General features: G+C 44.0%; 1 protein-coding gene across 2 annotated transcripts; it reads left to right on the top strand.

The window, feature by feature from the left end:
- The first annotated feature begins 6,116 nt into the window (after positions 1-6,116).
- Positions 6,117-14,075, top strand: TSN (translin). Of its 2 annotated transcripts, XM_004329188.4 has the most exons (6): positions 6,122-6,331; positions 7,509-7,602; positions 8,551-8,647; positions 10,305-10,420; positions 11,383-11,462; positions 12,098-14,075. In XM_004329188.4, exons 1-6 carry the CDS (start codon positions 6,266-6,268, stop codon positions 12,329-12,331), a joined length of 687 nt encoding a protein of 228 aa, XP_004329236.1. In that variant the 5' UTR covers positions 6,122-6,265; the 3' UTR covers positions 12,332-14,075. The 2 variants fall into 2 exon arrangements, with proteins under 2 accessions (XP_019787434.1, XP_004329236.1); XM_019931875.3 differs by lacking the exon at positions 11,383-11,462 and having other exon boundaries at positions 6,117-6,331.
- The last annotated feature ends 574 nt before the right edge of the window (positions 14,076-14,649 follow it).

Below are 14,649 nucleotides of genomic sequence, written 5' to 3' on the forward strand. Positions count from 1 at the left end.
AGGTAAAGGAGGATTCTTCCCTAGAGCCTTCAAGAGCATGGCCCTACCAGCATCTGGAACTTGGATTTCTAGCCTCCAGAACTGTGAGAGAAGACATTTCTGTTTTAAGCCATTCCGTTTGTGATCATTTGTAATGGCAGCCCTAGGAAACGAATACAGTTACCATATTTGGTGCAGCCTGAAATGGTTTTCTGAGGAAAATACTTTGATTGGTCCTGGACCTGTCTTGGCCTGTTAGGGCCAGGTGCTGCAGGAGATCCTAGATGTTCACAGAAGGCTACCAGGCCACCCTCTCCATGGCCTTCACCAGACCACAGAAGTCAGCCCTTAACTGGGGACAGGGTCTCTCAGCCCCTGGATCACACCGCAGCCCAGACAGGACCTGTTTCATTTCCCCGCTTCTGAGTCTGGGTCATTTCACGGCACCTTCCAGTGACATACGCTTTGGCCCTGCTGGGGACCATCTTATTCTGCTGTTCCTCCGCTGCCCAGGGCCCAAGGGTCACTCTGGGACCTGGGCAGGTGGTCACGGGAGCTGATGTGGCATCCTGGTCAGAGAGTCCAGAAACCCCCCGGCCATGTGCCTGGGGAGATTGTCCTCCTCTCAGGTGGGGCCTCAGTCTTCTCAGCCATGAAGAAGACTTTGGGTGAGATGATTTTTAAGTCTCCTGGGGTAGGGGTGGGGGAGTCTGCACTCTTTAGTGGCAGCAGCAACACTACTAACGATCAGACGGGCAGCTGGCCTTCTGCGTGCCCCAGGTGACAGGCTAGTGTCGCCTGTGTTTGTCCTTCCACCCTCCCTCCCTCCCTCCGTTCCTTTCTTCCTTCTTTCTGATTTTGTATGTAGGTGGGGAGGCTGCTTGGGTGGGATGGCTCTCACTGAGCTGGACCGTCCCGTACACACTGCCTTTGCATCCTGTCCCCACCACGCGTTGCCAGGGCCACCCCAGCCCTCCCCGCCTGGGCACTTAACAACCCACATGCCTCCAGGCACTTCCGCAGACCCCTGATTGGACGGTTGAGTGTGCTCACTGCAGGTCTCTCCCCTCCTTTTCCCCCACTGCCCTCCCATATCTGCTGGGACAGAATAGTGGCATGTCTTTCCCATGGTGCCACCATCACCACCTATGGGCTGGGGGCCCAGCATGGCGAGGGCTGCTGCCTGGGATTTGAGGTGGGGCTGGCGGCAGAGCGGGACCAGCTGCAGGGCGAGGAGGGATGTGCTGAGTGTCCGGGCAGCTGGGCCTTGGGAGGAGAGGGCTCTGCGGGGCGGTCCTGAGAGGGGAACCAGTGGGCACCGGCAGGGGCCGAGGTGCCTGCCCAGCCCTGCCCACCTTCCTCCTCCCCTGCTCTCCCCCCTTGCCATTGTTCTGCCTGGTCCCGGCAGGGCCGTCCAACATGCCACCCCTGGGACGTGGGCCCAGCTACCAGAGTCAGCCTGCTTGGCCCTGCCCTGCTGCCCCTTGCTCAGGCACAGGGCTTCTAGGCATGGAACTGAAAGGGACAATTTTAGGGGAAGAAGTGGGGAGCAGTTCTCATCTGTGTCACCCGGCTCAACAGTGGAGCCTCAATGCATGTCACCTGACAAACTAAAAATTCAGTCTGCAGACCATTTAGGGCCACATGACCTGAGGCTGGGAGGGACATTTTTTCCTCTGTCCTGTAGATGACTGTCACCTGGGCCACATCCTGCCCTGTGCTGGGTTTAACATCATGCACAGCCCCAAATCCAGACCCCGAGTGTGGCAGTGACCCTGGCAAAGCTGGTGGACCGGCGGGGGGATGGGGGTGGGGAGAGTGGAGAGTGGGGCCTGCCTAGAGCGTCCAGGTTCCCTCTGAAAATCCATGGACTGACTCACCAATGCCCTCGTTCATCCCAGGATCCTTTCCTGCATTCAGTGGGGCTGTGGGTCATGGTGTCCTGGGTCCTGCAGTCTGAATCCTGGTGCCCTCTTCCCAGCCTGTGTTAATCATGTTTGTATTTTCTGATGTTTTGACACCTTAAAAAGCTTGCTGACGGTTTGGGGTTAGCAGGTGCAAACTATTATATCTAGAATGCATAAACAACAAGGTCCTGCTGTAGAGCACAGGGAACTCTATTCAATATCCTGCAATAAACCATAATGGAAAAGAATATATATATATATATATATATATATACACACACACATATATGGATCACTTTGCTATACACCAAAAACTAACACAACATTGTAAATCAACTACACTTCAATAAAGAAAAAAAGCTTGCTGGCTGCAGAGAGACTGTTCCTCCCAGTGCTAGCCAATTGTTAGAGACAGCAAAGGGCTCAGCCTGGAGCATCTCCTTACCTGACTCTCACACACCAAGCCAATATCCCCTCCTCTAAATCATGCCAAGGCGAGGTACCAGGCAACTTGAGATCACTTCTATAGCCTGAAGTCCACCAGAAGCATTCACATTGGCCAGTCCTGAGCTCATCACCCTGCTCTGCCCCGCCCCGCCCTGCCCTGCCCGTGGCCACAGGGCCACAGGGACACAGGCTCTGGCTTGGCTTTCCCTCACTCCTGCTCCTCCTTCCTGACCAAACCTGGTGCTTCCCTGTGTGGCCCTGCCTGGCACGGTGCTCCCTGTCCTCTCAGGAGACGCAAGGAATAAATTCTTCTGTCAATGGCACTGGCCTCTCTAGCTGTCATTATGTCAGCTCTATAAATTAAAATCTCCTGCTTACACAGCCCAAGGCCCATCTCTTTTTTCTCTCTCTGCACTGACTCCCTAACCCCTTCTCCTGTTCTCAGACTGCAGGCCACAGCTCCCAACCAGACTTCTGTTTCTCCCCTCTTGCCCTTCAAGGAAACTTGCAGACGTGCACCACCCATGACCTTGTCTGCAGTACTATTAAATAAGGTATAATTTCACCCTTAAATTAGCCCAGAATGTCTACAGTGTTAATATTCACACTGGGGAGAGAGCAGCCAAGCTGGCTCCTTCAGGCCCTGGTGGGCAGGGGAATGAAAATGAAATCAAGCTCTTTGCAGAGGGATTTGGCAAAATGTGTCAAGAACTTTAAAAACTTTAAAAACTTTAAAAACAGGACTTATCAAAAGAATGATCTTATTAGCATTTTTAAATTTCTAACTTTAGGGCTTCCCCGGCGGCGCAGTGGTTGAGAGTCCGCCTGCCAATGCAGTGGACACGGGTTCGTACCCCAGTCCGGGAAGATCCCACATGCTGTGGAGCAGCTGGGCCCGTGAGCTATGGCCGCTGAGCCTGTGCATCCGGAGCCTGTGCTCCGCAACGGGAGAGGCCACAACAGTGAGAGGCCCACGTACCGCAAAAAAAAAAAAAAAAAAAAAAATTTCTAACTTTAATTTTTTTAAGTGAAGTATAGTTGACTTACAACATTGTATTAATTTCAGGTGTACAATTGGTAATTTGACATTTTAATAGGTTATACTCTGTATAGAGTTATTATAAAATTTTGGCTTTTTCACTGTGCTGTACATTACATCCCTGGAAACTTACGTATTTATTTAGTTTTAATTTACCTATTTCATATCTTGTAGTTTGTACCTCTTAATCCCCTTATCCATTTTGCCCCTCCCCCCACCTCTCTCCTCCCTGGCAACCACCAGTTGGTTCTCTGTATCTGTCTGTCTGTTTCTGCCTTGCTATGTTTGATCATTTGTTTTATTTTTTAGATTCCACATATAAGTGATATTATATAGTATTTGTCTTTCTTTGCCTGACTTATTTCACTGAGCATAATACCCTCCAGGTCAACCAATGTTGTCACATTTGGTAAAATTTATCCTTTTCTTATGGCTGAGTAGTATGCCATTGCATCTACATACCACATCTTCCTTATCCATTCATCTGTTGATGGACACTTAGGTTGCTTCCATATTTTGGCTATTGTAACTAGTGCTGCTATGAACATTGGGGTGCATGTATCTTTTCAAATTTGTGTTTTTGTTTTCTTTGGATAAATACCCAGGACTGGAATTGCTGGATTGTATGCTAGTTCTATTTTTAATTTTTGATAAATCTCCATAGTGTTCTCCATAGTGCCTCCACCAATTTACATTCCCACCACCAGCATAGGAGTTTCACTTTTCTCCACATCCTCACCAACACCTATTATCTCGTCTTTTTTAAAAAAAATAAATTTATTTATTTATTTATTTTTGGCTGCGTTGGGTCTTTGTCGCTGTGCGGGCTTTCTCTAGTTCTCTAGTTGCGGCGAGCGGGGGCTACTCCTTGCTGTGGTGTGCCGCCTTCTCATTGTGGTGGCTTCTCTTGTTGCAGAGCAAGGGCTCTAGGCACGTGGGCTCAGTAGTTGCGGCTGGTGGACTCTAGAGTGCAGGCTCAGTAGTTGCGGCGCATGGGCTTAGTTGCTCTGTGGCATGTGGGATCTTCCCGGACCAGGGCTCAAACCTGTGTCCCCTGCATTGGCAAATGGATTCTTAACCACTGCGCCACCAGGGAAGTCCCTTTTTTCTTTTTCATATAGCCATTCTCACAGGTGTGAGGTGATATCTTATTGTGGTTTTGATTTGCATTTCCCTGATGATATCTTTTCATGTGCCTGTTGCCCATCTGTATATCAAAAGGAAATGATTTTACATACTGATAAGGGCTTACGAAGACTTTCATCACAATGCTATTTATAATAGAAAGAACTGAAATAGCCCATAAAGGACTGACTGTGTTAATAAACAGGACATGTCCATTCCACCAAAAACAAACAAAAAAATTCACATTAACAATGTCTGCATTTCAAAAATTATTTTTAAAAATGGTAAAAGAATGAGAAAATGTTAATTTTTAAGTAATAAGGATTACTAGAATTGAATGAGAAAGATGAAAACTTTGTAGTAAGATGTGCAAAAAGCATAGCAAATTCCCCAAAGAAATTTCAATATATACATGATGATAATAGCATGGTGATGAAAACAACTCATTTAGATTACAGCTTCATCTTGTAATAGCTGCATATGACCTTAGGCAAGTCAATTAATCTGTTAACATAGTAACATCATTTATAAGATAAAAATAGTATCAAATTCGCATAAGTATATTGGAGATAAAATATGACCTTTCATGTAAAGTTTTAGAATAACGTCTGGCGCAAAGCAAACAATAAACTATCATTTAGTTGATATAAGTAATCATTTAAATCCATATGGAGTGTATCCTACACACACATACACATTTGTATTTGTAGGGTAGATGTATGGAATAACTGCAAGGTTAAACAAGAAATCATTACAGCCCGTGCCTCAAGGAAGGGGAATGAGGGAAGGTAGTAGTTGAGAAGGAGAGAAACTTCCCACCCGGCACGCTTAAAAATTCATATAATCTAAAAAAAGGCAACACAATCCTACAAAGAAGTTAAAATTTAAGAAAAATTTCACTTTCAATCCATCCCCTTAATTACAGTCCCGCATACACTTTTATTTTTCCCGAGTATTTTTTTGCAGAAACGAATGTACTGTTTCCCTTTTTACGAAGACTGCAATCTACATTCTTTTTATGCGTACCCTTCAGTATCGAAGCATCTTCCCGCCAACTGCTGTTGGATAAAACACCATGTACAGTAGTCAGCCCCCCGTATCTGCGGTTCCGCACCGCAAATTCGACCAACCCCAGGTAGAAATATTCAAAAACAAAATTCCAAAGCTCCGAAAAGCAAAGCTTGAATTTGCGTGCACCAGCAACTATGTACATATTATTCGCAGTGTATTTACAACTATTTTCTTAATGCATTTTATTAGGTATAACAACTAATACCTAATAAGTAAGCAAAGTATTACAGGAGGATGTGCGTAGGTTATACTCAAATACTACGCCATTTCATATAAGGGACTTGAGGATCCTCAGATTTTGGCATCGTGCAGGGCTCCTGGCACCAAACACCCAACAAAACACGGGGGTGGACTTCACGAGCTAATAGCGGGATGCCCCACACCTCTAAACCCAAGCCCCAGCCCTCAGGCCCACGTGGTCCGAGGACCCCTTCCCGGGCTGTTTTCGGTGATGCCTGTCGGAAGAGCCCGGCCCACCTTGCTATGCCTTCCGGGCAGCGCCTCAGGCAGGGCGGCGGACAGCCCGGCCTTCTGCGCGCCGTGGGCCTGGGAGGACCCCAGCGACAGCCCCAGCGCAGGGCCCGGTGGACGCGGCCGCGGTGGTGGCGGGCGTTGTGACTGACGGCGCCGGTTGTCTCCCGAACGAACTCGGCTGGCCACCCTCGCCGCCCTGGCTGACACTCGTGCGGCCGGCGCCATGTCTGTGAGCGAGATCTTCGTGGAGCTGCAGGGCTTTTTGGCTGCCGAGCAGGACATCCGAGAGGCGAGCCCCCTCTCTCCCCATCCCCTTTCCCTCTCCTTGCCTAGCTGGGCCGCGACGCCCGGCCCTCCTCCGTCGCTCAGATTCGAGCGGTGGGGAAGCCTCCGGGGGTGGGTTGCTCCCGTCTTGTTTTGGCTCAGGGCACTTCCCTCCCCCGGCCCCCGATTCTGCTGCCAGGTCCTGGTTCCCTGTGTTCGGGGCTCGGTTCCTTGGCATCACCTACCTCATTTGGGTGTCAGTTTTCCTCCTTTTTAGCGTATGATTATGTCGAAGCCTCAGTTAGCGCTTGGGATTCAGACGACACGTGTTTGTTGTGTTTGTTTATTGGTGTCTTAAAAGCACGTGTGCCCTTCTCTTTAAAACTCTTCTATGGCTTCTCATTCCACGTAGGATAAAAATCCAGACTACTGTGGCTCACAGCTCTCTCTCTCTCCAGTCTCATTTTACGCCTTCTTCCGTTGTGTGTTATGCTCAGTTTACCTCCCTTTTATTCCTCTAGTTCCCCAAATAGCTTCCTGCCTCAGGACTTTTGCACGTACTGCTTGCTTTTCCCGGAATGCACTACTTTCCCACTCTTTTCCTGGTTATCTCGTGTTCACCTCCTTGATGTCAAAATGTAAATAATTTTTTACCCTGTTATGTTTACTTCTAGTAGTACGTTACCATTAAAAAAAATTGTGTGATGGTTATTTTTTAAACGCCTCCCCCGTTATACTCTAAAGGAAGGAAGGGACTGCCTGCTTGGTTCCTCAGTAGTTACACAGTGCCTAAAAATGTGCTCAGTGAATATTTGTAAAATGAATGAATGAAAAATACCCGATCCTTGTATTGCGTTTCATTCTTCTCTTGTTGGTTTACGTGTGGGTGCCTCATCTCCTTTAGTGTTGGAGTGGGATATTTTGGGCGAGTGGGTGGCAATTAGCCTTTGAAGTCTATATCAGGAATCTAAGGCTTTTTAGTGACTTCCTGAAGGTCTCACAGAGGAAGTAAGTGGAAAAGTCAGAATTCAAATCTGGATATTTTGTGCACCATTCATGTCCTTGTAAAGGTTGCTAGTGTTTTGAATCTACGTGAAGGTGTCATAGATCAAATATGCTATTTAGTATATTTGGTTTGAGGCTATGATAATATAATGATTATGTTGGATTTATTTGATATTTTCATCTTTAATTCTTTCTAGGAAATCCGAAAAGTTGTACAGAGTTTAGAACAAACAGCTCGAGAGATTTTAACGCTACTGCAAGGGGTCCATCAGGGTGCTGGGTTTCAGGACAGTAAGTTCTTTGTTTTGATTTTGAAGGTTTTTATCCAATTTATTGATCTCTCATTTAAAGAGTTAATTTACATCCAGAAGACATATCAAATCTGTATTATTTACTCTGAAAAATGTCTCTCATGCTTTATGGTGAGTAAAAATTGGTGAAGTGGGTGAGTTGATTATTTTACAGGTTTCCGGAATTCTGTGTATTTTGATATTCTAGTTTCACGTAGGTGGAAATAGGAATGTTTTCTCCTGTGATAGAGTTATACTGATGATAATTGTGGTAGTTTCATAGCTGTCTTGTGTATCTAGCAACTTTTATCTGGCTCTTTTTCTTAAACCCAGTCTTTCAGTCATTGAAAATAATTTAATATGCATTTGTAGATAATGAAATGGCCAGTGTAAAATGTTGTCAATGTGTTTACAGTCAGCTCTTCTTTGGGTATCAAGTACGAGAAGTTTAGACATGGAACCTCCATTGTAAGATGTAGTCAGCACAACTGAGAGACCTGAAATATAGTTTCAGAAACATAATGATATAATGATGTAATTAACAGGTGTCAGGGGCAAGTCATTTTTCTAGGTGATACAGAGTTGGTCAGCCTGATTGAGAATAATTATAAAGCTGCCTTTTGACCAAATATGGGAGAAGCAGTCCAATTTTAGGCATCCTTTGGGGACTGACTAGGAAAGGCAGCTTAAAGATGAGGTTATTTATGATAGTTTACCAGTATGTTACCCAACATATTCCCTTTTAGCAATTTTTGTTTGTTTATTTTTTAGTAGGGAAGCTAGATATGAAATTTTGAGAGCCAGATTGAAAGCAGAGCTGCATACCCTACATTTGGTCATGAGATTTTAAAAAAATTTCCAGGTAGACTACATAGATTGTTAAGCAAGAAGTGTATTTGAAATCTGCTCAGTCTGTCATTATTATGTTTGATTATCTTTTTGTGATCAGTTCCAAAGAGGTGTTTGAAAGCTCGAGAACATTTTGGTACAGTAAAAACACATCTGACGTCTTTGAAGACCAAGTTTCCTGCTGAACAGTATTACAGGTTTGTAAGACAACTAACATCTTTTATAACGTTAAGTAAAAAAAGGCAAGAGAAAAATTATATGTACTAAAATGATTGCTTCGGTAAAAATCCCTCTACTTAGGAGAAGCAACAGAAAGGAAAAGGAACTGTTAATAGTGGTGGTATTTTAATGGTGACAAAATTGTTGATTTTATTTTTTTCTCCCTTTTACTTTCAAAATTTTCTTAAGGAACATGTATAATTTTTGCAATGAAAAGGTAATTAAAAAGAAAATATGTATTGTGTGAAGGTCAAAATAGAGAATATCTTTTTAGTATATTCAAGTTACTTGTGAAGTTGGATGAACCCTATCTTTGCTGTTAAGGTTATGGGATTAAGTGGCAGTGTATGTGTGTGTGTATAAATATACTGAATATCGAATTTCACTGCCAAGTGACATATGTGGGTAATATGCCATATCTCCTTGAATGTACAACACTATTAATTTTAAGATACAATGTTATTTTTCATACCACTAGGGAGAAAATTTGTTGTTAATCATAATTGTGAAATGTAGATTGTACAATACATCATGATATCATAGATGTTAAACTGGGAAAAACTGAGTGTTGATGAAATATAGTAAATAGGAACCTAAACTTTTCTACTTACGCTTGCTTTCTCACTAGAGAAGATGTTCTTTTAAGACACGTGATAGGCAAGGAATAGTTAGGACATGTATGTGGGGAGTGGATAGTATAACCTCACAAGATTCTTTAAAGGTAAGGGCCCGCAAACTACTGTGGCCTTTTATATTTTATATAAATATATTTATATTTTAAAGAGTTGTTAAGAAAAAAAAAAACAAATAAGAGTATGTGACAGAGACTGAAAGTGACCCACAAAGCCTCAATCACAGAAAAGGTTTGCTGACCCCTGCTGTAAGGTAATAACTGATGCTTAGAGAAGTAGGACAATAGAACTGGCAGGGTCTTTAGAGACCATGGTGTTTGGAGTTCACACACAGGCTGCCCTCTGGCTGATTTGGACCTCAGAATGTTTTGTTTGGCCTGGGTTTTGTTGAAAGATGGTTTTGAATTTGTTGCCACATTTGAAAATCAGGAGGCATAGCATAAATATCTAGGGGTTGTAAAATTTCTATTTCTTTTTCAGGCTCCTAGCTCGGTTTAACTGCAGTATCCCAAGGTTTTAAGTTCACTTTTTAGTGACTGCAAATGGTAGTTATTTCCTATGTGTGTGAATCAGGAGTTTCTTGATACCCTGCACTCAGTTCAGAGAATAACACAGTCAGGTGCTGAGGCTGATGTACAGTTGTGGCTCTCATCAATCTTCATTCGCCCACATTTATTTTTCTCAGAGCAGTGTTATTGTATTTACTGATTAAACTTCTAAAGCACAGTTGCTCTTGTCCATAGCCTTTGGTTGTAAAGTTTTGCATTCATCAAAATTGGACCATGCTTCTCATTCATTAAAATTATAGTAAGTAATTGTTATAAATTTGGACTGGCAAATCTAGTCCAGTGTACTTACGCTGAATCCATCTCATATACTTAAATGTCACATTGCTCTTACACGCTTTATAAGCTTTATTTGAAAATGGCCCCACTCCTCACGTGTCTGGCCATGGCTGCCCCCGTTCTGTCTTTCTGACGCTGGTGCCTCACGCTCGCTGCAGGTTTCACGAGCACTGGAGATTTGTGCTACAGCGCCTGGTCTTCTTGGCAGCCTTCGTCGTGTACTTGGAGTCGGAGACCCTGGTGACTCGAGAGGCGGTCACGGAGATCCTTGGCAGTGAGTGTCCACAGGCGTGTCTACCTGCAGGGCCAGCTGAGGTTTTGTCGGGGGGACTTTCTATTTATGGAAACAAATGAGAGCTAAATGGAAAATGGGTTACTTGGAAACAGAAAAACTAAAAATATGTAGTGGCTTGCTCTTTGTACTTGGGCGTTCCTTTGAGTTTTTAAAAACGTCAAGCCTACAGAGAAGTTGAAAGAACAGTGCAGTGAACCCCTGTGTACCCCTCACTTAGATCCTCTACTTGTTCACATTTTGGCCCATCTGCTTAGTCTCTTACTGTGTGTGCCTTGGGGGCACGTGTGAACCGTTTGAAAGCCGGGTGTAGAGACCATGACTTGTCATTTCAGTGCTTCAGCATGCACTTCTAAAAACAAAGGTATTCTCAGACATAACATATATTCTTGGTGGTATTATTATTATTATTTTTTTTGGTTGAAAATTTATTTATTATTTTTGGCTGCGTTGGGTCTTCATTGCTGCACATGGGCTTTCTCTAGTTGCGGCGAGCGGGGGCTACTCTTCATTGTGGTGCGCGGGCTTCTCATTGCGGTGGTTTCTCTTGTTGCAGAGCACGGGCTCTAGGCGCGGGGGCTCAGTAGTTGCGGCGCATGGGCTTAGTTGCTCCGCGGCATGGGGGATCTTCCTGGACCAGGGCTCGAACCCATGTCCCCTGCATTGGCAGGCAGATTCTTAGCCACTGTGACACCAGGGAAGCCCTTTGGTGGTATTATATTTTGAAAGAAGAATGGAAGGAAAAATTGAATTCTGCTTGAGAGCATGAAAAGTCCACAGTGCCAAGGATATGTCCACATTCAAAAGATAGTTTTGAAGGACTTGTTCCTTTTTCACTTTGAGAGAAATTACACGTGTGTGCATGTGTGTGTGTCTGTAGTTTAAAAAATTTTTAGGTGTAAGTTGTATTTCCATCACGACCTTGTCTTTGTTATATTTTCTAGTTGAGCCAGATCGGGAGAAGGGATTTCACCTGGATGTAGAAGATTATCTCTCAGGAGTTCTCATTCTTGCTAGTGAACTGGTAAGAAGCTTAGTGATTTGTCATTTGCTCTTTTGATTTTTCCACTTCATTGTCAGTTTTTTAAAATGGGTACAAAAATTCAGAAGCCTCGTTCTTTTCTAAGCCACCTGTCGGTCACAGGGTAGTCATTGACTGTGTACTGTGTGTGTTAGGTTTTGCTGGGATAGCGGTTCAGACGATGAGGTGGCTGTGCACACTTAACTATTGTGTGCATTTTTAGAAGATGAGAATACCTCCTTTCAAAGTAGTGGTGAGGCATATATTCCTGGTGACTGCATTAATTCATATAATTGTCTGGGGGAACAATTTAACTATATAACTGTATAAATTATTCTTGCCTTTATCTCCTTCATCTCCTGAGAAATTATCCTATAAAAGTAATTCAAAAGAAGAGAAAAAGCTGTTATAAAGGTGTTCACTATAACCTATTCATATTTATGAAAAGTTGGAGGCCACAGAAACTCCAACAAAAGGCCGATGATTTCTTAAGTTATTAAGTAAGTTAGTAAGATCAAGCAGTTGTCAGAACTGGAATTATGAGGGGCAGTATGGAGACGTGTTGCGGCCCACGGGCCTTGTGGCCGCGGCCAGGAGGAGGAGCCCTGCTGTGACATCCCTGCTTCTCTGTCCCGCAGTCGAGACTGTCGGTCAACAGCGTGACTGCTGGAGACTATTCCCGGCCCCTACACATCTCCACCTTCATCAACGAGCTGGATTCCGGCTTCCGCCTCCTCAACCTCAAAAACGACTCCCTGCGGAAGCGCTACGACGGCCTGAAGTATGACGTGAAGAAAGTGGAGGAGGTGGTCTACGACCTCTCCATCCGTGGCTTCAACAAGGAGACGGCGGCGGCCTGTGTGGAGAAGTAGGGGCTCTCCGCGCGCCCCGCTGACCCCAGCCCGGCGCCTCTCACGGTCGTTAGGATGCCCATCGCTAAACACCGCGCTTCATTTTCTTAACCGGTTGTGTGGTGTATCAGAGTTGAAACACTTTTTTTGGGGGTGAAAGAATAGCCTTTACAAGGACAGAGTTTTCTTTGTCGTTTCAGTGAATTTGCTCTGTAACTCAGTGTATTTCAGTTCTGTCAAAAAGTGTAAATGCCAAGCTCTTGGTAAAGTTCTTTTCTTGCTTACCCTGATGCTGTCGATGTACTGATGGAGAGCTTTACTGTCTTGTTTGTGATTCTTCCAGGAGTGACCCTTGATGTTTTCTATATCCAAATTAGCCATCCATACCCAGGTATGCCCTGGATACCGTATAAAAATAGTTAACTCAAAAGGATGGTTGCCAAGCGAAGGACAAGTTATTTTATATTTTCCTTCCTCATTTTAAACCTTCTGAGTAAATCAGATGTTGAATTTTTTTGCAAGGGAAGTATAGCCCCAGGGTTCTCTCTCACTGCCATCAAAATATCAAAGATTAAACTGCAAAGTCAAGTTCAGCAGATTATTTGGGGACATTTTTGTATTAAGGATTGAGTAACATCATCTGGCTCTGCTTACCAGGTGGGGATAGAGGTAGTGTTTTAAAACACCTCTGTGTTCTGATGTTGCCTTAACATTCTGCTGTTGCAGCAGGTAAACATTGCGTCCACACACATCTTGAACTAACATTTCATATGATGTACTTCAGAGCTATGAAACTTTTTACCTAATAGCCAGGTAGACTGCTAGGTCTGGGAGTGTAAAGCCACTCAGCGGAGTTAATTCTCAACACCCTGAGTGGTGATGTTCTGACTGAAGAATGCTGTGCTTTGTCTGGAAGTAAGAGAAAACCTTGAATTAAAAAACAAACAAACAAAAAAATTAGCTGATTTGGTCATGTTTTTTCGAGTAAGCAATTCTCTCAGGTTGTTGATTATTCCAACAGTCAGGTTTTACAGTTTTGGGCAAGTCACATGTATCTCATTGGCACCGCCCCCCTCCTAATTTTCAGGTAGTACTTGCCATGTAATTTTGCTGTTGAGATATTATTAAAATGGTGACTTAATCCACAGCATCTTGGAGCTCACTGAAGGGAAGGTGCCAGTGTGTCCAGAATAACAGGAAGTATTTAGAAGTGTCACCCTCTCATGCCTAATACGGGTTTGGGCTTCCTGTTTGTACAGTAGGATATCTGGCATGGCCATCAGAGCTGTTATCAGGCTGAGTTAAGGACTGATCAAATTTTCCATCATGAGGAAAGAAGTAGAAATGAGACATGAATTGCTATGCATAGTTGCATTTTAGAACAATTTCCTTGACAGCTCTTTCTGCAGAAGAATTTGGAAAGAAAGATGTTATGGAGTCTTAAAGTGCCTAGGATGGTCACCTCAAATGTGCAGTAAGAGCACTGCCTGGACTGAGCATAAAAGGCTTTGAATTGCATGATCAGACATATGCAGTAAGTTTGATCATAGCTTTCTTTGCCTCTTTAAGTATCAATCCTGCTTGAGAACAGTAAAGTTCTCGGCAGGAGTTGTGGATTTCACTTTTCACAAATAACGTTTTAAGTGGAGGAGCACATTCTGGTTTTATACTCCGTTCGGGGATGTACAAGTGTCACGTGTATGATTATTCTGTTGTGTGTGTTGCCGGCTTGTTGTAAAGCAATAAAAACAGTTTCTTTCTTTTCTTTTCTTTTTTTGGTCTTTTTGTCACTTAGTATGCTGCCATGCGAACTCTTCTACATGGGCAGTAAGTTCTGAATGGTTTTTGAGGCTGAAGAAGACTGGGGTGATGAGCCCACACTGCTGTGTGGTAGAGTAGCCAAAAGACAGCAGCCACTGAGCTGTGTACTGTAAAGCGTAGGTAATGTTGCTGTGCTCTCCCCTGCTTGGGAAATAACTGGTATTTTAACCGAAGATGTTGAGAAGCCTTGGCTCTGGTTCCGGAACACCAAGATTGCTTTTTCCAACTTTAGAAAATCAAGCAGGTTAGAGAAAATAGAGGTGAGTTAGTGGATGCTTTCTTTATAGATATATTTATGAGGGGAAGGTGAGAGCCCCATAAATACTAGAAAGGATTTGCCCTGTCTTAAACTTGAACAATGAGTGATGCTTAAGAGAATTTAATAAAGAACAAAAGCTCCTTTGGCTGTGTTCTGAGACCTTGACTTGAGCAAGTGGCTAAAGGGATGATTTGGATATGCAGGCTGCTCCTGCCATCGTTTCATGATTGTGCGCTCAGAAGTTGTAGCTTTCTTCTTT

Source organism: Tursiops truncatus, chromosome 7 (genome assembly GCF_011762595.2).
Source record: "Tursiops truncatus isolate mTurTru1 chromosome 7, mTurTru1.mat.Y, whole genome shotgun sequence".
NCBI classification, from domain to species: domain Eukaryota; kingdom Metazoa; phylum Chordata; class Mammalia; order Artiodactyla; family Delphinidae; genus Tursiops; species Tursiops truncatus.

Bases quoted from the DNA above. Each gene is read 5' to 3' on its own strand.
- TSN (XM_004329188.4), top strand. From the start codon at position 6,266: ATGTCTGTGAGCGAGATCTTCGTGGAGCTGCAGGGCTTTTTGGCTGCC. The intron at 7,603-8,550 runs GTAAGTTCTTTG...TTTTGTGATCAG, and splicing joins GGGTGCTGGGTTTCAGGACA to TTCCAAAGAGGTGTTTGAAA. The intron at 8,648-10,304 runs GTTTGTAAGACA...CGCTCGCTGCAG, and splicing joins CCTGCTGAACAGTATTACAG to GTTTCACGAGCACTGGAGAT.